We start from the raw sequence: 21,164 nt of genomic DNA, 5'->3' as shown, positions 1-21,164 counted from the left end.
CTTTAAAAGCAAATTTGAGCAGTTTATGCCTTAATAGTTCCATAGTAAACTATTAGATGTGGTTTAAAACTTGCTGAGGAAGGAATCTATCAGAAAATATATACTGTCTTAAACACTATGTGTCAGTATTTGTTCGAAAACAAGAAATTATAATATACGAAATTATAATATTTAATAATTATAATATTTGTTTTCATAAATAGCCCAAAGGAAACGAAACACCGAGGTCAGGATGTGTTGCGTACGAGTTATCCGGCCTAAATCTTTCAAACCATGGGCTGAGTTATAAATGGCTGCCTACTTCTTATATAACTGCACTACACAGTGTAGAATATGAACGGCTCTTTGTGTTATGTTAGTGCACTATATTCCGAGTATGAGTGCATTTGGGACAGAGCCTCTATAAGAGGCGGAGGAGGAGAAGCGCAATGGGGGCGGGGAGCGGCGACATTACTGTGTTTTGCGCTCAGTGCTCTACAGAGTTGGGGTTTTAGCTGTCGGCTAAATGTCTGTTGCAGGAACGAAAGTTTCATTAACTGAAATTTGGCGGATATTTTGGTGAAATTCCACGGGATTACTTTTTCAAAAAAGAAAAAAAGCGACTGACTGACCGTGCAACGAGGCAGAGAGGTCTGCGAGTGATCCGAACATGTCTATACTGCCCTTCACACCTCCGATTGTGAAGAAGCTCCTTGGATGGAAAAAAGGAGAGCAGAATGGACAAGAGGAGAAATGGTGTGAAAAGGCGGTGAAGAGTCTCGTCAAGAAGTTAAAGAAGACTGGTCAGCTTGACGAACTGGAAAAGGCCATTACTACCCAGAATATCAACACCAAATGTATAACCATACCGAGGTATTTAGTCACGGCGACACGAGCCGAGTTTTGTTTTGCTAACTTGTAACCTTCTAACACTAGTTAGCCACCTAGCATTGTAGCAAGTCCGCCAGCTAGCTAATACTCTCTTGGCTTCTACTGTAATCTTTATAGATCTGCATCAGACCTAATAAACCTGTAATTACCCTTTTGTCAATCCTTGTACGGGTAGTTGATGTTTAAGTGAAGTTAGTTTTAATTTAGCCAATAACAAACAAAAAGTGGGCAGCTTACTTAGCTAGTGAGCTGTGTTGACCCCTCATTCCCAAGTAAACAACACTACTAAAGTTTTGTTTTGAGACCTTTCCTTGTTGTGCATGCATATTTTGTGAACTGTTTATAACTAATCTTACTACGTAGTAAATGTGTTATAAGCAGCAGTACATGTTAGCTGTGGAGTGGAAGTTGATGATGAGCGTGCGTTGGCGGTTGGCTAATTTTAGCTTGTTTTGCCGAACGTGCTTGATTTAACTCAAATGTAAGTTTGAGTTTTAATATGCTTTACAAAAACTGCGTTCCCGTTTAATGTTCACCAAAAACTAGCTGTTCTGCTTACTAGTTAGTTAGCTGTGACACGACGACTCTTTGTTTTAGCTTCACCGGTTTGTTTTTGTTTTTTTGGTACGTCTATGTATGTCTAGCGGTGTAAAAGTCTACCAGCATGCTCGTATGTGTCTGTTTGTTTAAGTGCATTAGGTAATGAAAATGGCTAGCTATGTTATCTGAAAGGTTTTAATCAACTCATCCCCCACAGCACTTTCAGCTTAGCAGCTGTTATGCAACATGTTTAACTGGGACAGGAGCTGTGTGTTCCGACACTTAACGTTGGATGAGTGTGTGAATGTGCAACTCGTACACTAAAACAAGCCAAATCATGTGTAATGATAAATAACTTAGTTAACAATATCCAAATGATTCGCCTCAATTCCTTGCAGCTATTGTGTTATGCAGTTTCATAAGTAATGTGCTGTGGGAATGATTTCAGTGTTGAATGTACTAGTGGAGGCTTGCTGAACTTCCTGGTGTGCTTTATTTTATTGTTTTATGCAGGTGCCTTTTACACTACTGCACAATATGGCCCAGAGTATTGTGAATGTACACTATATTGCCAAGAGTTGTGGGACACCCCTCCAAATCAATTGGAGATGACCCCTTCCTGTTCCAACATGACTGCACACCAGTGCACAAAGCAAGGTCCATAAAGACATGGATGAGAGAGTTTGGTGTGGAGGAACTTGACTGACCTGCACAGAGTCCTGACCTCAACCTGATAGAACACCTTTGGGATGAATTAGAGCAGAGACTGTGAGCCAGGCCAAAACTGGGACATCTGCCTTTACATGCACATGAATTTAATATGGAGTTGGCCCACCCTTAGCAGCTATAACAGCTTCAACTCTTCTGGAAAGGCTTTCCACAAGGTTTAGGAGTGTGTTTATGGGAATTTTTGACCATTCCTCTAGAAGCGCATTTGTGAGGTCAGGCACTGATGTTGGACGAGAAGGTCTGGCTCACAGTTTTCGCTCTAATTCATCCCAAAGGTGTTCTGTCAGGTCAGTCAAGTTCCTCCACACCAAACTCTCTCATCCATGTCTTTATGGACCTTTCTTTGTGCACTGGTGTGCAGTCATGTTGGAACAGGAAGGGGTCATCCCCAAACTGTTCCCACAAAGTTGTGAGCATGAAATTGTCCAGAATGTCTTGGTATGCTGAAGCATTAAAAGTTCCTTTCACTGGAACTAAGGGGCCGAGCCCAACCCCTGAATTCAATGATTTGCAGGGGTGTCCCAAAACTCTTGGCAATATAGTGTATGTATAAAGCAACGTGTTGTGATTGCATTTTGTTCTATTATATATTAGAACAAACCAATGAAGCAGTGATTTTGTTGTGATTAAGGATCAGGGTGTATGAACATGTCCAATTCAAGCCAGTGATTTGGTTTATCACAAAATCATTGGCACAGATGCACAACATGCCTGTGCTACATAGATCTGCAGCTGACACACACATTTTTATTTTTGAACTTGACACAGTCACTCTATATAGAGTTTAGAGGAGTCTTAAGCACTAATACCAAATTGTTCCTTTTTGTATTGATGAACAAGGCAAAAGCTGCTTAGCTGAGTGAGTCTTAGTACTGAATCTGTAGTGTAGCTGCATATTTTAACATAGAACAGATAAAAGATTTAATTGAACATATCCCTTATTGGTATGGAGACAATGTTTTAGAGATATTCTCATGATGTAGTTCCTCACTTCAGGAATAATGCTAAATCTTTTGAGTCATCCTGTACTAGTCATGCGTTCATCTAACTAAATGATCTCTAGAACGTATACACAGTGTGTCATGTCCATGGGATGGGTCAGGCTCTGCAGTAGCTGCTAGTTAATGGAAAAGGTGTTTAATTGGTGTGTTTGTGTCTTCCTGTATACCTTTTTTGAATAGTTGAAGAACAGATGTATTTATTTCAAAGAAGTCATGCAAGTCTGGTTGTAGGACAGGTTTCAATTGAGATTTTCAATGCTGGAATTCATGCTATGTCAGACTGATAGAGTATGCAAAACGCATATTCAACTATGAAGTCGGACATATCATATGCCACTTGCTGATGGCATTTATGACCTCAAGCATGTATCACATAACTCAAGAAACCCGGTATCTCCTTGCCGATCTAGTTAAATTCAACAAGCAGGGGTTAAGGTGATAGCTGCTGTTCACCACCTATAGCTAGTTCACTATGCAACTTACTGGTTTGCGAATTACACACCAGCACACAATTAAACAAATAACTAGTTGTTGTGTAAATCAGTCAAGCACTCCAACATGCTGTCGATGTATGGAATCAAATCGGCAAAGCTTTTCTCCCTGAACCAGTCAACTATAAATTTCTTCAGAGTTGCTTCCTCAACAAAAAGTCAGCAAAAAATATTGGCTTTGGGATGAAAGATTATTCTGGCCAGTGTCTTTGTTTAAAACCATGAGGTGACCACATGTGCTAGCAGGAGAGTTACAGGAACAATTTCTGCTTGGCTTTATACTTTGCTGAGTTTCATCAGTACTACATGTTTCTTAAAAATCAATAGCATACAGGCTGATTAATTACCACAAATTTTGTTGTTCATGTATAGCACATCATAGGAGTTACAGCAGTAAGGTTTGTGCACCATGAAATGTGGTAAGTTTAAACATGCATACCAGATGCCAAGGTCTGTAGAAGTCTGTAGGGCTGTTTCTTTTGTTTAACCTGCTTGTCCCCCTGGGCAACAACGAATAAATAAAAAAAAAGGCTATAGACAGGACGAAAGTCTGCTTGTTTCAGGCCCTGTGCCTAGTTATTTGTCCATATCTGCTAAAGTCCCCTTCAAAAGTATTGCAAGTTTGGCTTCTTTTGTTCTTGCTGAAGACATTTCGGTTTGAGATTAGAAGACGAATATGAAATGATAGATCAGAATTTCACATCACATGTTCATCTAAATGTGCTGAACTTTGATGGCAAAACACCAAACGATTGCATTCCAAAAGTATTGGAACAGGCCGTTTTTAAGGGGCTAACACTTAATGTTTGGTTTTAGACTGACCATGTCAATAATCAGACCCTAACCCAATTGAGCATGCATTTCAACTCCTAGGGACTAGGAAACCTAGGGACTGATGGGAGAAGCTGTGATACAATCCTGCAAAAGCATCACAAATGAATAATGCAACAGTTTCGTGATGTCAGTGGGTCACTTTAATGCAGATATTACAAGCAAGGTGTATGCAACCACTTACTCATCTAAAATTGGCTGTTCTTTCTTTTTTTGCTGTTGAACACATCCAGATGTAAATATGAGGAAATGAAAGTTGAAAATTACAAATAGTTGGGCCTGTGAGCAGATATCTTGCACCATACAAGACTGTCCTAAAGGTTAGTACAAAAAAATGGTCATTAAAGCATCATGCAATCAGCTGTCATTTTTGTTTTCTAGCTAGAACAGGAAGTAGATCTTGATGCACCCCACTCCCATGGACTGGTGTCTAGTAAAAAAAAAAAAAAGATCTCTTTGCTGGCATGTAGTACGCTGTGATTTAAGATCTTGATATCTGTTACTCATGTGCTGCATTCTCACTTTGCTGTTATATTGACAGATTGGCCTGGCATTGCTGTCAGAAGCTGTTAGTTTTGAGAGTATGTGATCGAGAGAAATAGCTGGATTATTAAAAACGATACTGAAAATATTAATTTACAAATATTTCTTTGCAGCAATCAAATACTAATATTAGGGTACTTATAGCTTAATGAAATAACTTGTTACTAACTGTGATACAGTGGGATCGGTGATACTCCTTTGTTTCTCACATTCCCATAAATAAATGATTGCAGTTTTAAAATGTTACTCACATGAAGATGTGTGTGATGAGTCCAGCAGTGGAGTTTTTCATAGTTTACAGGAGGTTTTCTGTCACATTACACGCTCCATCATGTCCAGCAAATGTCTCTCAGACTACGTTCACACAACAGGCTTCAAATATGATTCTTCAAATATGATGCAGATTTGTTGCTTGCATGGCAGTGTGAACGGCAGAAAAAAAAAAAAACACATTGAATTTCATCTTTACAGTTCTGATTGGGTCGCTTTCATATGTGGTACTAAAAATCGGTTACATATCTGATATGTCGCAATGCGACCTCTGTCTGAACAGGTAGATCAGAATCTGTGATCTGTGTGACTTATGACAATCCAAGTCTAAATTTTGTGCCATGGAAGATTTTAACTGTAAGAGAGTGAAGTAAAAGACTGCATAAACATTTGGGGTGATGTTGCTGTACAAGCAAAATTAGAAGATGCCAAAGGAATAGTCTAAAAGCAAAATAAAAAAAAAGCACGCTTGAACGTGTCACATCACACATTGTTCCCTCGAACATTCACGTCAGTTAAGGAATCTGATCTTCTCAGACTAATGTCAGATGTAGGACACGTTGAAAACATAGAGTGAACAGCCTGACGCAAAAATCTGGACTATTTTGTGTTCTGTGTGAACATAGCGTCCTAATAATCCCTAATGAGATAAGTTGGCAAAGATATTTATCATAAAATTTTACTAGTTTTGATGCAGTCCAAGCTTATGCAATTGGTTGTAATGAACTGTATTCAGTTCCATCCTAAAATTATAGCAGGTTTAGATCTCATAAGCACCTTGCTATGTTCTAACATGGGTTATCTGATAAGATACAGTAAATAGGTCATATGAAAGCATCGTAAATATGCATTATGGTTCTGCTTGAGCTGAGGAAATGGGAATACGTTGTTGTGATAGAGAAAATTGTTCTTTTAGTCGTCATATTTCTGTAAAGCTGCTTTGTGCCAATGTCCATTGTTGAAAGGGCTATACAGACGGAAATGAATTGATTATTGTAATGCGGTTCAGAAACAGACACAGAATAAAGCAGAACATGTATTTGGTTACTGTATTAGTACATTTCTACACATAATCTGTTTAACTGCATACAGTTATTTATCGTTTGTTGATATGCTTATTCCGTTTTCTCTAGAACCATTATCTGTGTTTTTTCAGTTGGCAGGGAGTTGTGTTTATCAGCGTGGTAAACAAACTGGCGCTCCACCTGCTCCTTTCATAACTCGGTACTGCATGATTTAACGATGCAAGTGATTTATGATCAGGCTTGTTTTACAACCATGTGCAAGCTTCATGAATCTAAGTAGGATTTATTGGACAGGATGGTACATAGAGACCATTCCGTTCAACTTCTTCAGCTTTCTTTCTTCAGGCAGGAGTATGCCTTAACAAAGACTGGTGTTACGGGGTTATATATATTGTCATAATATGATGCATGGGTGGAGATTCAATACACAAACACCATAATCCGTCAAACAGTAGAAGGAATCGCTTCAATCTGCAATAACAGTGTCCCAAGTTCTGCAGTATAATAAATTTGGATTGAATTTTGAAGGTTTTTAGCATTTGATTGGAAGTAAAGCATACCTTAGAGCTGGACTCTGTCAGATAAGCTTCTTATTCTGTGGGAGGAAAAAAACCGTCAGCACACAGATTTGTAACAGATTTGTAAGAGATGTACATCTGTACTTTGAATCTCAGCGAATCTAGCTGGTCCACACTTGTCCATTACGCTGTGTGTGTCAGCACTTGCTTAGTCAGAGGGCAGGCAGACTGTTTAGGCTAAAGAAAGGGTGAGAAAGTAGGTAGAGAAAGCTTACTGGGAATCCCCAATAGTGACTCATGCCGTATTATTAAACTGAGTCGAGTTCACTGAGACACGTTGGTGCCTAAAGTCTCATTTTTATGTGGGTGTGAGAAGTGTGCTGACTTTTAATCATGAGGGAGGGAAAGTAAGGAGAAAAGTCTGAGACCATTCTGATGCAAAAACAAAAAATGTTTTTTTTCCGCGTGTGTTGTATAGGGCTGCAACAACTAATCGACAATATTGTTGAAACGTGACAATAAAATTAGCTGGTATTGAATTTTATTATTGAGTAGTTGGGATATTATGAAGGACATGCAGTTGGTGGACCTGGAGGTACGTGTTACAGCAGAGAAAACAAAACAGCCAACGTTTTCTGTAGTATGAGAACTAGGCATGAGAGAAACATGCGTAACATGTGATATACACTTGTCATGTTTGTTGGTACAGTGGAATAAATACCAAAACCAAGCCAGCTGTAGCTCAGTCACTAGCATTAGTGTTTAAGATTTATTATTATTATTATTATTATTATTACTACTACCACTACTGCTATTAACAAGGAAAGGAACGCTGCAGAAGTGAAGTCAGGACTGCAGATAAACATAATTATATTTCCTTGTTACTTATTGAATTCTTGTTTAGTGATGTTGCCCTGATAAACAATGCTGAAACTGTCATTTTCTTCATTTAAAATTCTCTTCATGTCTTAAGAGAGAAAACAGTCACATCTTTGTTTGGACACAGAATGCTATAACGCATCAACAAAACCTTTTTTCTTTGCTATACTCCAAATTACATTTTGTATAGGTTATAAAGTGGAGAAAAGGAAACCTATTCTAAAATAAGACCCTTTTTTGTCAGTCTTTCAGCTGCATAGATATTCAACTTGCCAGAATTGATAGGCATCATAACAGTTATCCTGTTACTCTATATGTAATTATTTGCAGCCTTATTCGCAGTTTTCTCTTTTTTTTTTTATTTTTACAACTGTTTCATTTTGTCTTTGAAAGCGTAAGATTGAGGTTTTGTAACGGTTTGACCACATATCCTGCTTATGTAAGATCTGCATAGAGAGAGAGGTAACAGTTGCTTGCTTACAAACTACACTTTATGCTTATTAACCGCTCAGTGAGTATGGCACACACCATCACGCTGCTTCTCCAGACACGTTTATGTAAATACACGTGAATGTGGGTGCTTTTGGATCGTAGTGTTGTTGTGATGTAGCTTTTGAATCCATGGTGATTTTCTTCACAGAGATTCATGAAGGCACTTTTCAAAACTAAACTCATATTTTAATATTTTCATTTTATTTGGTCCCCAGCAAAACAATCCAAGGCCAAAGCGTTGCACTTGAGGATTTGTTTGTTTCATTGATGAACACGCACAAAATGTACACAGATTTTTTTTTATTTAAATTGCTTGCAGTTTGGATGAAGCCAGCTTGTGGCAAAGCTGATCCAAAAACATTTGGAAGCAAAATAGCCAAGTTCAGATTCAGGTTGTGGCTTATGTGGAACAAAGACTGTTTAAAAAAAGTGTTAAATTATTAAACAATAGCAGCGTGTTAGCGCTTTAAGGTCTTACTCAACAGTTAAAAATGATTGCTTTGTTTAATATTTCAAAGTAAGTGTTTAGTTCAGCACGTATGTGAAAAGCAAATATGAATCTTTTCAAGTAAGCAGCCTGCTTTTGATGTTAAAGCGGGTGTACATCAAACTCCCAAGCAGCACACACACACACTTTTACACTCCACACAACTTTGTGTTTGCGTGCTGTGTGGCATTGTTGCTCAGAGGCCAGGAATGCGGTGTGGGCCCTGGGGAGGGCGTGGGTCGCTGTTTGGTTTATGGTTTAACCCGTGAGCTGGGGGTTAGGGGAGGAAGAGAAAGTGGGTAACACCCCTGAACAGTAGTGCAGCAGTAACAGAAATGCAGCATGGCAGAATATCAGTCTGTAGACTGTGTATATGCATATCAGAGAGAGACAGAGAAGAATGGCTACATGCTTTAAAGGTGGCTGTGAAAGACTAGAGTGCCCAGCGCAGGAAATGACCAGCTGCTCTGAGTTTACTGAGGTCAGGCATCTTCCAGGCGCCTCTTATGCAGTGTTTTTCCTCCTGATGCCTTATTTCAAAACAACTTCCAGCAGTTCTTCCAACTCTTTTGGACGCCAGAAGCATGCATGGTCAGTGGTTAGTGAATTTGAGTACCACAGCACAGATGAGGAAGTGCGACTTGTTGTGCTGTGGATAGAAACTTCATTGGCTGCGGAAAGCAGTGAGGTTACTGGTCAAACACACACTTCCCAACTTTTCCCTCCACCAGCTTTCAATTCTGTCTTTATTTACCACAGTGCCATCCATCTATTTATGTTGGTATCTACATAGGCTTGCTGTTGGTCTCAGTACCAGATTAAAAAAGAGTGACCCTTACAGTCTGTAGCCTTTGCTTCATTAAATGTATTTGCTTAAAAATAGGTATGTTTATGTAGCGCTTAAAACAGTTTCATCAGGTCAGAGCTGAATGTGAAGCTGTGTGAGTTTGCAGACGAGGGGGCAGGGTTGATGCTCTTGGTTTTGACTTTGAGCTGAGTGGGGGTGTGCTGTGTGGCTGGGCTGGCTGGGGGTTACTGAGCCTGTACCACTCTGAACAGAAAATGAATTGTAGACTGCTGAGTGACTCGAAGACCTCAGACTTGGCCTTTGTCTGCAGGGACGGGGCCACACAATAGAGGCCGCTGGCCTTCTCTTTCAGTCCAACTTCTCGTAGACGGGCCAGTCAACAGCTCTTTGTGTCCCTTTTCATGGTGACTGAATTGTGTGCTTTAAAATACGCAGATAGACTGAGAGCGATGTAGTTTGCGTTTTAAAATTTCTGGGGTTTTTTTATTGGTAACTTAAGTTTTTGTCTTAAAATCTAAAAAAAAATATTCCGCCTGTGAACTGCTTTGTTTTGTAGGTTGGTGTTCTTGTGCACTTGCTTGAAGTTACCTCACATTTTTTGTTATGAAATGTTTATTTAACATTTATGGAAAGTGCTCTAATGCACGGGAAGGAACCCCCACCCCTGTCTCCCTGGGGGTGTATTATTTTAGTAGAATCACAGTCTGTCATGTGTTGTTCCTTACATAATTCATTGCAGTAACTTCACTGTAAGCTTCAAGGGCTTTTATTATACCTGAATGGTGTGCTGAACATGATATGAAGTGAGAAATGGGTCCAGTATCCAAATAACCTTCCTTATTTAGTACAAACAAATGCGGAAGTTTGTCCAAATAAGCTTCTAATTGGCTCAGTTAAGTAACATGGTACCTTGTGTCGTGGCCCGTAAGGCTTGAAGCTGCAGGAGCACAAGCTAAAAGCCTGACACTTTTCCAGGAGTGTTATCAAGCCCACACAAATTTGTTCTTTGGCAGGCAAATTCTTCCCAAGAACCCATATTGATATGCCTTTTATGTGGAAAAAGCAGTCTATAAAAGTTAGGATATTGAGAAATGGGTATGGTCTACCTTTTTCTGTTTTTTACTGTCTTTTAGTTTGGCATCCTTTTAGATTATAAAAGTCTTTTGGGTGAATTTTGGGTGTGGGGGAGTTTTGATTCTCTTTCTCTCTTTTCTTTTCTCTCAAATTTCATTCACACACACACACACGTATGCCTTAACTCTTGATCTCTGAGGCCCTTGAGAAGTGAGAAAATCCTGATCTGTAGTGAGGAATGCATTAAGATAATTGAGCTCCTTTGTAGGGCCTGTCGCTGGTGACAAACTAGCAGCACTCCACTCTCACACTAAGTGACCTTTTAGCAAGCAGCTGTTTGTTCCACTCAATTTGTCTAACTGAAAGAAGGGTGAGATAAAGCCTTCTGCTCTTCAGCTCGAGTGCAGCACTCGCATCATTTGAATATGTTCACATCAGATAATGGTAAAAGACACAAAATAATTAAAAGCAGGAATTTTCAAGAACCTGTTGTCAGGATCATTTCGCTGATTGCATTTTTTTAATGAGATGCTTGACATGCTCGCACTTAACATGCTGCTACACCTACTGCTGGATATCATTACAGAAAGAAGTAATAAATCCTACACCATTTGAGAATGGCTCAATTTTACTGGGTATCGGTCCTGAGAAGATTTTATATGTCATAAATTCATTTCAGTTATTAGCTTTGGTGAGTGGTGTATTAAAGGTTGTGGTTGAAGAGCAACCTCCGTGGACTTTTTCTGTTGTTATCTGCATCACTGGCTGAACTGACGTAATTCCTGTTGAGGGGGTGTCACCCACAGAAAGTTACTGTGTTATTTATCTGGCAGTAGAAGCTATATAGCAGTGGGCATTTTGCTAATTTTCATTTCTCTAACAATAAAAGGTTTGTTTGATACTGGACTTTGGTGGAGGATAAATTGTTCGATACTCACTGCTGAAGCATACATCCAGCTTCTCATAATAAATCATGAAAGTGAAACAAAAAAGAAAAAGTTCAGCCATGCTGAGGAAATCACAGTTGCACGTGCAGCAGTTTGCAAGAAAGTGATGACGAGCTGTCAGGGCGAGGGAGCAAGCTGCACACAGCAAATAAAGCTCAGAATCACCGAGAAAGACTCTGAAACTGAATAAAGGACATTGCATTTTCAAAGTGTTACCCATCATGCCCCTTAGATTCTAACCTTGTTTTACATGTGATGTTAATTAGGTTTATATCCTTGTATTCAACATGTTTTAGAACAGAGCTGTAGACAACACAGAACATGAGAGAGTGTATTTTGTGGCATATTACGCCACAACTGTCATAAATAACATCTGACCTTTGATGCAGTGAGCTGCAGCTTTAACAAAGCCTCGTTACTGACTCCCAAAAGAGCCATTTAAAACAAAATCTAATTGTTGTTTATTTTTAGTATTATTTGTTGCTGTGATCCCAGGAGGTGGATAAGACAGTGGTCGAGGAGCCCAGAACTCAAGCAGATTATTTGTCTAGACTGTTAGTTTTTCATTTTTATTTGCCTAAAAGTTGGTTAAGCACAGATCTGTTTATCAGTAGCTATTGTTACCATACAGATAAAAAATTATGAACAGCATGTTTAGAATGAGGAACAGGCAGGGATGTGGAAATCCTCACAAAATTCATTGTAGTTTAACATTCAGTCAGCTTGCTGTCAAGGACATGGAAATAAAGACACATCTTTAAGAACATATTTGAATGCAATGTAAGAGTTTCTACAGTGCAAGACATTATTAGGTGAGGTTGACTATGGCCACAGTCATCCCTTCCTGTGTTATTATTTATTCCTAACTAAAACTAGCTTGACTTCGTTTTGGGGTAAGTAACATAGGTGCCATTTTTATTTTTATTTTAAAACTACTGTGTCAGCTGTGCGTAAGGCTAAATATTGCTCAAAACTATAATACTAGTATGGGGTCAAGCTTCAGTCTTCTGTCCACTTATAATGATGATCTGTTCCATCTCTCTTAGGTCTCTGGATGGGCGTCTGCAGGTATCTCACAGAAAAGGCCTCCCTCACGTAATCTACTGCCGGCTATGGCGCTGGCCTGACCTGCAGTCACACCATGAGCTGCGTGCTATAGACCAGTGCGAGTTCGCTTTCCACATGAAGAAGGATGAGGTGTGCGTTAACCCCTACCATTACCAGCGCGTGGAGACTCCAGGTGAGCTCTCTTAGCAGAACTGTGTTTGAGTCAAAGTGCTGCACATTTGTTATTCTCTGAAGCTTCACTTTTAATTATCTTCATCAAATGGCACAGAATGCTATAATTAGTCTTGTGTTGATTTGTCCTTGATGATCATTTTGTGTGTGTGTGTGTGTGTGTGTGTGCGCAGTTCTTCCTCCAGTGCTGGTTCCCCGACACACTGATATCCCTGCTGAGTTTCCCCCGCTGGACGACTACAGCCATTCTATCCCAGAGAACACCAACTTTCCTGCAGGCATAGAGCCGCTGATCAACTACATACCCGGTGAGTGTAAAGTTTAGACGGAAATCACGTAGTCATACAGACATGCACTCTAGGCTGTGTGCTCATATGCACATTCTTGTCTCTCGGCTCAAATCAATCTTCAATCATGTTTGAGTATTGTGTTCTCATGTCTGCTTAATTTGATGAACTGAAACTAGATGATGCTGAAATTAGAAGGTGAATTTTGTTATTAGGTGATGTGCAAAGGAAATTGTCTGTGGCTGTAGAGTGACCGGTCAGTACAGCAGAACACTTTGTAGGTAGCTGTCTGTCTTAGTCAGGAGAAGGTGCTGTAAACAATATTTAAAAAAAAAAAACTGAACAACAGCATTAAACACAGTGAACAAGAAACATGCAATTTACCAGATGGTCCAACTGACTCACATTCATCAAATACATACATGGGGCTTAATTAATTAATTAATTTATTATTATTGTTGTTGTTGTTGTTGTTGTTGTTGCTGTTGCTGTTAGCTTGAATGTTAGGCTTGAATAATGAGGATGATGATGATGATGATGATGATGATTATTATTAATAATAATAATTGTATATTGCAGAAATTGGACACTGGCCTGTTGCATATGATTACCAGATGTATGTTCACAGAATAAGAAAGTCTAAGTTGTCACAATGACCAAGCTCAAATAGATTTTTTGACTGTGGGAAAACCGGTGGTTGCATAAATGTTCTCAGTTTTACATTTACAAGAGGAACTGGATATTGGTTTTTCACAATCCTAATCAGCGGTTGTAAAATAGCCACGATATACCCACTTTTAGAAATGCCTGCAGTCTAAAACCTGACAGAAATAACAGATTTATACAAGTATTGCATTTGTGCACTGAGTCCTACATGAATGCACAAATTTTTTACTAGTAGATTTGAGAACAGGTAGAGCAAGCACTGTGCTTTCATCTGAGAAATCAGTCCAGCTCACAAAAGCACTTTCCTCAAATTGCACAATGTGTGAAAGCCTGAAAAAAAAAATCCCATTTCATATGTCATTTCTGTGAAATCCTCTGCATTTCTGTGAAAACAAAATACACAGGACAATAATAACAGAGTTTTCCCTGACCTAGTGAGAAGCAGACCAGTCGCATCATGAACATGTGTATTTTGTTGTTTATTTAACCAAATAATAATTAGTATTTTTATTTTTAATTATGTTTGAAATAGTGAAGACTGTTTGATGTTAGATGTGTAGAATGGTGTTCTACATGTACCTGATTTGTCTTTATTTCAGAGACACCCCCTCCAGGGTATCTCAGTGAAGATGGTGAAAGCAATGATCAGCAGAATCGCAGCATGGACACAGGTCAGAGCTTCCTTTCTCTCCTCTTCGCATGTGAAAACTTTTATTATTATATTATATTTATATATATATATAACTCATACTAGCATGTTTCTGTTGCAGGTTCCCCAAACTTGTCACCTAACCCTGTTTCTCCTGCTAGTAGCAACCCTGGTAAGAACCGCCGTTTTTGTGGGATAATTCATACACCAGCCCAAATAGCACTGATTGATGCCATAAGTAGAACAGTGCGACAAGTACTAATAAATAAATCGCACAGTATAAAACCGGCTTAACAATATTTGCTGGTGATCTCTTATCTAGTTAGGCTGTGCCTATTTATCTGTGGTATAACTGAAATTCTACACATTGTTGGATTTGAACCACCTTCTGTCAGTGTATACTTTAGGACTTTACACCCTGACTTACACTTGAACTTGCATTCAGCTTGTGCAACTATCTGCAGATGAGTAATAATGTAACATGCACTCACACACAGCCAGAGGACCTGACCTCTGGGTTGGAAGCCACAGCTCATAGTGAGTGTTTGTGGGTCATAGTTAACGTATCAATTGTGCTGTCAGTTTATTTGTATATGGCGTGGTAACTAAGAAGAATGTTTGTTTTGCTGCTCAGTTGTTTGTTACTTGTTTAAGATGACATCAGAACAGGATGTCTAGCATATTGGAACACTGTGAGACATCCCTTGATATTAATGTTGCTGTTATTGTACAAGGTTTGCACAAGGCTGTATTAGTGCATGTAGCATGTTGTGTGGGTGTTTAGAGAGGTCAGTGCTCATGAGGTCATACTCTACAAGGCTTCGCCTCTTTGCTGTAAGTGAAAACCTCATATGAAAGAAGTGTTTGTTTCTGTCCCTTCTGTGTTGTGAGACAGCCCAAGGTAATGTGATGGTATCCTGCCATGGCATTATTCAGCCTCCGTTGTGAGCTAATGTGCCTAATTCTTTACTGCTCACAGAACCTACTTTATATTGAAATGCGTCTGAATATTCACTTTAAAGTATATTCATGGGTGTATGTTTGTTTTTGTTGTCACTTTTTCTGTTTCTCAGTTTGCTACTATTTTCATCTTTGTGTCTTAGACCTGCAACCGGTAACTTATTGTGAGTCAGCGTTCTGGTGCTCCATCTCATACTATGAGTTGAATCAGCGGGTAGGGGAGATATTCCATGCCTCACAGCCCTCTCTCACCGTGGATGGGTTCACGGATCCGTCCAACGCTGAGAGATTCTGTCTGGGTTTGCTGTCTAATGTGAACCGCAACACCGCTGTGGAGCTCACACGCAGACATATTGGTATGACACGTCAACATTTATAACTCTGCTGGCCATTTGTCAATTCGCAGCTTATATACTTAGTTATTCTTTCTTCTCTCTTCCGCTGAGGTCGGGGAGTGCGGCTGTACTACATAGGCGGTGAAGTGTTTGCAGAGTGTCTGAGTGACAGTGCCATCTTTGTCCAGAGTCCTAATTGCAACCAGCGCTATGGCTGGCACCCTGCCACCGTGTGTAAGATTCCTCCAGGTGAGTCAAGCGCACAAAACACACAGCGCGCCTTGTGTCAGCAAGCTGTGATTGATGGCATACACTTTTAAGTGCATGCCCTTGATGAATCATTCATGCGTGCTCAGACGTGTGTGTGTGTTTACCTTTTTTCCTTTCAGGCTGTAATCTAAAGATCTTCAATAACCAGGAGTTTGCGGCTCTGTTGGCTCAGTCGGTGAATCAGGGGTTTGAGGCTGTGTACCAGTTGACCCGCATGTGCACAATCCGCATGAGCTTCGTCAAAGGCTGGGGAGCAGAATACAGGTGAATATGCACACATGCACACCAACACAGGCATTAAAAGCTATCAGCTGCAAAAAGGTCTAAGATCAGGATATAATGGTTGTAGGTTTTGATTTTGTTTGGCACTAAGGGTCAGCAGAGATCTCAACAATGAGGAGATCTGTAAGATGAATCTCTTGTGAAATCATCACAGCAGAGGTCACTGAGGTTATAGCTGAAGGGATTGTGTAAGGTGTGACTCATGGAATGCGTGTGGTCTTTGCCAGAGATTAGCACTGAGCTTTTAATTGAAACTGTTCATCATTAAGTATCATGTTCATCTTTCTCTCCGTCCCACCTTTAAAATCTCATAATCTCTCACTTCTTTATCTTCACATTTAACATGCCCTCATACACTTTGACTGCCTTACCCTCAACTTTACCACACACTGCCCTTATCTCTCACCATGTATCTTTTTTGCTGAGATAATTCAACCAGCAGAGGTCTAAGCTCCTTTACACATTTGTGGTTGTGGCTTGTTAATGTGAAAGTGGTTATGTGGACCAGATGGAACTGAAATATTCCCACATGTGATATGGATGAAGAGAGAAGTTTGTTACTTTTGGTATAACTTAAAATGCCATTGTGATTCACTCAGAAAAGTTCTAAGCAGAGTGAGGGAATGAGGCAGCAGGAGAGCCTTGTCTAATAGGGCAGGAATGCAGTAGGTGGTTGCGAGGGTGTAGGAGATATTAACAGAGATGAAGGCTAAGATATCGTGAAACCTGTTGGCTATCAGTCACAAACAGCGGTGTAGAAGGTTTGAACGTGACATGGCAAGATTTGCTTTATTTGTTTTTATACCACAGTGCAGTTAAACTCTTGAATCGGGAGAAACAAATTCTAAGTACATATTACCATGCTGTGTTTTTTCTATGATAATCGCTTACACAGGTAGTCACATAATCTATGGTTAATAACAAATAAATGAAAAATTTGTTTAACAAGGAAAAACATAATCATTATTGTGGTGAAGGTTTCTTTTAACACAGGTCTATATACCATTTATGGAAGCAGTCTCAGGTGTCAGTGCTTTGTAACGGTCACCAAGTCCATGCTTTTTAAAGGTCACCAAGTTCAGCACAGGAGAGTCTCCAGACATACGGGTTTCTGCTTTCCCAGTTCTTTTGCAGCATGACTAGCTGTGTTTTATTTGTCTTGCAAATGTTAAGAGAAAGAACACGGGACAGGCTAGTGAGCAGATATCTGTTTTAAGTGTTTCACATTAAGTCTAACTACAGGTAAAAAAAAAAAAAAAAACAAAGTCAGGTAATCCAGTAATAAATGAAAAATTGAAATTGTTGGTAAATCACTGTCGTATAAGTGGTCAGTGCTGAAAATAATCCGCTTCCAGCTCTCTTCATAGTACAGTTCATTGTACTATGTGTGTTCCTTAATTTAATGAAAAGTTTAGTACAACTATAAAAATCTTACATTGCTTACTCTGATTCCTTTTCTCTGTAGGCGCCAGACTGTAACCAGCACACCCTGTTGGATAGAGCTGCACTTAAACGGCCCCCTGCAATGGCTAGACAAGGTGCTCACCCAGATGGGCTCTCCCAGCATCCGCTGCTCTAGTGTGTCATAGGAGATGCAGCACCACTGGATTCGCAACCAGGAAACAACCAACTGCCTGCATACTAACCCGAGAAAACGCGAGAAGGCCTTGCAGACACAGACAGACATCCTCTCAAGTGTTTCCTTGTAGTGGCACTCCACTGCTTGCCGGTCCAGTCATTTCCCCACACAGTTTTGAGCACTTTCTATTGCTGATATCTATACAGCATGGCTTGTATAGCTGTGCATGAAATGTAGATTTGTTTTGGTCCTACAAAGATAGATATATATTTTGGCTCTTTTTTTATTATTATTTTTAAGCTTGGCTTAAAACATGAGGTATTGAACCTTACAGAGTTTAAACACTTTATATTCATTGAAGATGGATATGGATAAATAACTGGTGAAGTAGATTTTTATTATTAATCGCATACATAAAGCTTGCAGCATGTGAAAAGCTGCAACACTATGTAATTTAGGGAAACTGTTTGAATTTCTCTCAGGCCCTGCAGTTTGCTGTGCACATGTTTCATAGGCCCTTAACCTCCAAGGGTCAGTGTTGCATCCCCACGGCCTTCATTCGGATGGGCAGTGGGAGTTGAAGCCTAGCTGTCTGCTGTTTGAAAGTGAACAGTAGCTAGACACGGCTCTTATGGTGTGTTGGCGCTCACATGCCACGTTGATTTAACATGCACTGAGCAGTTCAGTACAGATTATAGGATGGTTCAATGCTGGTCACCTGGTTAATGTTCTTTTTCTTGTCGTTATAAATCTAGATCTCTCTTTTCGAGATGATACGCAGCGCATCGTGATACAACGTGATGTCTGAGAGATATATTTAAGATTTATGTTGTGACTTGGAGCTGTTTTTATGTGATACCGTGTAATTCAGATGCTACTAAATTTTTTTGACACTGGTTCCAGGAAAAATGTCCAGCAGGTATAAATAATTATAAAAATCTTTTATTTTTGTTACAATATTACCCGAAAAAGGTTTTTTTTTTTTCATTTACAACGTACTGCTGTGCTAGCTGGGAAACAACAGGGGAATTGTGTTTGTAGAGCCCGGCATCATGCTTGGGATTTGGTATGGAACTTATCAAATTTGCTATTCTCTAGAGAGGCAGATGTCTTGCAGCTGCAGTTAAGTTTTGTGTGCTAAATCATGTTTTAAATGTTCCGCCATTGAACCACGTCCACGGAATAGTCGGCACATGCTTAGGCACAGAGCCCGTGTTCCACTTTGTTTATCTTCAGAGCATGTGAACAGTTTCTGATTTTCATCAGTATAAAATGAAGCTCAAAGTAAATAAGGTTACTCACCAAGGTCCAATAGACTGAATTTACATGATCAGCAGCAGCTTTCTCAGTCGTTCTCCATAGCAAGTTGCAGTGCAATTTACCCAGAGCTACTACACATGGCTCAGAGGATCAGACTCGGAAAATGTGATGATGGTGCCTCAGTAAAATGGATATCATTAACTGTGTTAATTCTGACAGCTTTCGGTTATGATGTTTTGTATCATAAATACTGAAAATGCTGCATTCTTATGGTACTTTGTCCAGTGTAGCACAACCTTCACCATATGAAGCACTTGTCTTTATTACTTTATAAGTGGTAGAGTAAACAAAGCATTTTCTTCAGTGCTGGATTTTGGAAGTTTGTCAGTGATATAACTGTTCGTTATTTTACGATTGGGGGGGGTATTTTGCTGAAAATATTGACTTATAATTCTTACTTTTTGTATAACAACCAAGTCAGGAGAGTGCACTGGCATATTTTTGCTGTCACCTTGTGTATAATATGGCAGAGTCTATAAGAATGGCCCCATTGAGTAGCACAGAGCCAGTCACTTTTACATTTTTTTTTTTTTTTTTATCTCTCTCATGCATTTCGCTTTGCTACTTTCTGTCCGCAGCCTCAGCTTTGATAATGTGTTTAGGCATCGTGAGCCTGATGAATCAAACATTGCATGCAGCAGATGCAGCTATTTGAGGCAGTATATGAGAACCAGGAGGAACTCCAGTGTGTTATAGAGTGATTGTAGATGGATGGGGGTTGGTTTTTTTTTTTTTGGTTTGCTTGTTTTTTCCAGTCTTGGTCAAATTTCTGGACTTTGAAGTTTGCCCATTACTGCTTTTATCCTTGTATATGCGTATGTAGATATGAGAGAGTCCCAATCCGATCTGCAGATTTGTTCAGTGACATAGGAGACAAAACTAGCCTAAGAAAGACAGGGCTGGATGGAGAAGAAAGAATGCTTACTCACTATATACATAGACTTTCACATCCTATGGGTGAACTGCAGTTACTTGTGGAGTTAATTCACTCAGAGTATACCAAATATCACAGAAAATTCAAACCCAGGGCCATCTGGCCATGTGAAAGGAAACATGCACACATTTCTATATAGTCAATTTTGTGTCACTGCCAGTTATAATTGTGTCAAATAAAATGGATGATCTATTGTAAATTGAAGACTATAAAGATATTTTTGGAAAGAGTGTTAGTGTGAGGACAACACTGCTGGCAGCTCCTGGTGGGTGCTCACATTTTTACTACAGAGGTTGAATTCCCCTATGGGATGCTGTTCTTATGGCTGGATTTCTTTCTTTGTTGTTATTTTTTTGAGCCAGATCCTGTCAGTAAGATAGGGTTTTATTATTGTGTATGTAGTATAAGGTTATGATATAATTACACTGTCTGCATCCTTTTGATCAATTGCATGGTCTTGCAATTCTTGAATTTCCAACAAAGATCAGCAGTTGTGCTTTGTTTGAGCAGGCACACTATAGACTGCAGCTGCCTCCTGCTGATAGTTTAGGCAATTACATGTTGAAATATTGCTCACTCGATTCCTCTCAAAGCTCTTACAGCTGGCTAATGAAAAATGAGCCTGTGTCATCAATGAAGTCATAAGGAACTGCATTTACAGAATTGTTGATCCCTGTGGTTTGATCTCCTCTTAACATCGAGCCCTAAACTGTGTGTCCAGTGCTGTGGACCCTGCTGGATCTCCTCCCGTGACCGTGTCAGCAGTGTCCATGTAGGGTCATGATTCTTGTCGATTTTTTTTCAAATTGAAATACCGCATTGTAGTATCATGTTCTTATCCATACGCTCATTATGTGAGGCAAATGTAAATCTCTGTTTCTGTCTTATGGTTTCAGTACTTAATCATTACACCCTTATTTTTTTTTCCAGACGTTGCTTAGTTTCTGTTTGCCTTAAATACGCTTATTCTCCACTACTGTACCCGCTTAGATTTTCCTTACATTAACTGTTTAAGCTATTGTTATATTGCTTCATTTTGTTATTCAAAAAATTTGTAATAAAATATGTATTTTAAACTGGATCTTGTGGTCTTTGTGCAGCTTGTGTGTGGGGATCTTCAAAAGAGATTTTGTTTTAC

General features: G+C 39.5%; 1 protein-coding gene across 1 annotated transcript; it reads left to right on the top strand.

Annotated features, from left to right (window-relative positions):
* The first annotated feature begins 437 nt into the window (after positions 1-437).
* On the top strand, positions 438-21,105 carry smad3b (SMAD family member 3b). The gene is made up of 9 exons (XM_058387542.1): positions 438-852; positions 12,552-12,745; positions 12,918-13,052; positions 14,297-14,368; positions 14,468-14,518; positions 15,450-15,662; positions 15,753-15,890; positions 16,031-16,175; positions 17,659-21,105. The coding sequence occupies exons 1-9, from the start codon at positions 650-652 to the stop codon at positions 17,780-17,782; spliced, it is 1,275 nt and encodes a 424-aa protein (XP_058243525.1). The 5' UTR covers positions 438-649; the 3' UTR covers positions 17,783-21,105.
* Positions 21,106-21,164: the final 59 nt, after the last annotated feature.

This window comes from Hemibagrus wyckioides, linkage group LG04 (genome assembly GCF_019097595.1).
Source record: "Hemibagrus wyckioides isolate EC202008001 linkage group LG04, SWU_Hwy_1.0, whole genome shotgun sequence".
Classification (NCBI taxonomy): Eukaryota; Metazoa; Chordata; class Actinopteri; order Siluriformes; family Bagridae; genus Hemibagrus; species Hemibagrus wyckioides.
This window is presented reverse-complemented; position numbering and strand designations above follow the sequence as displayed.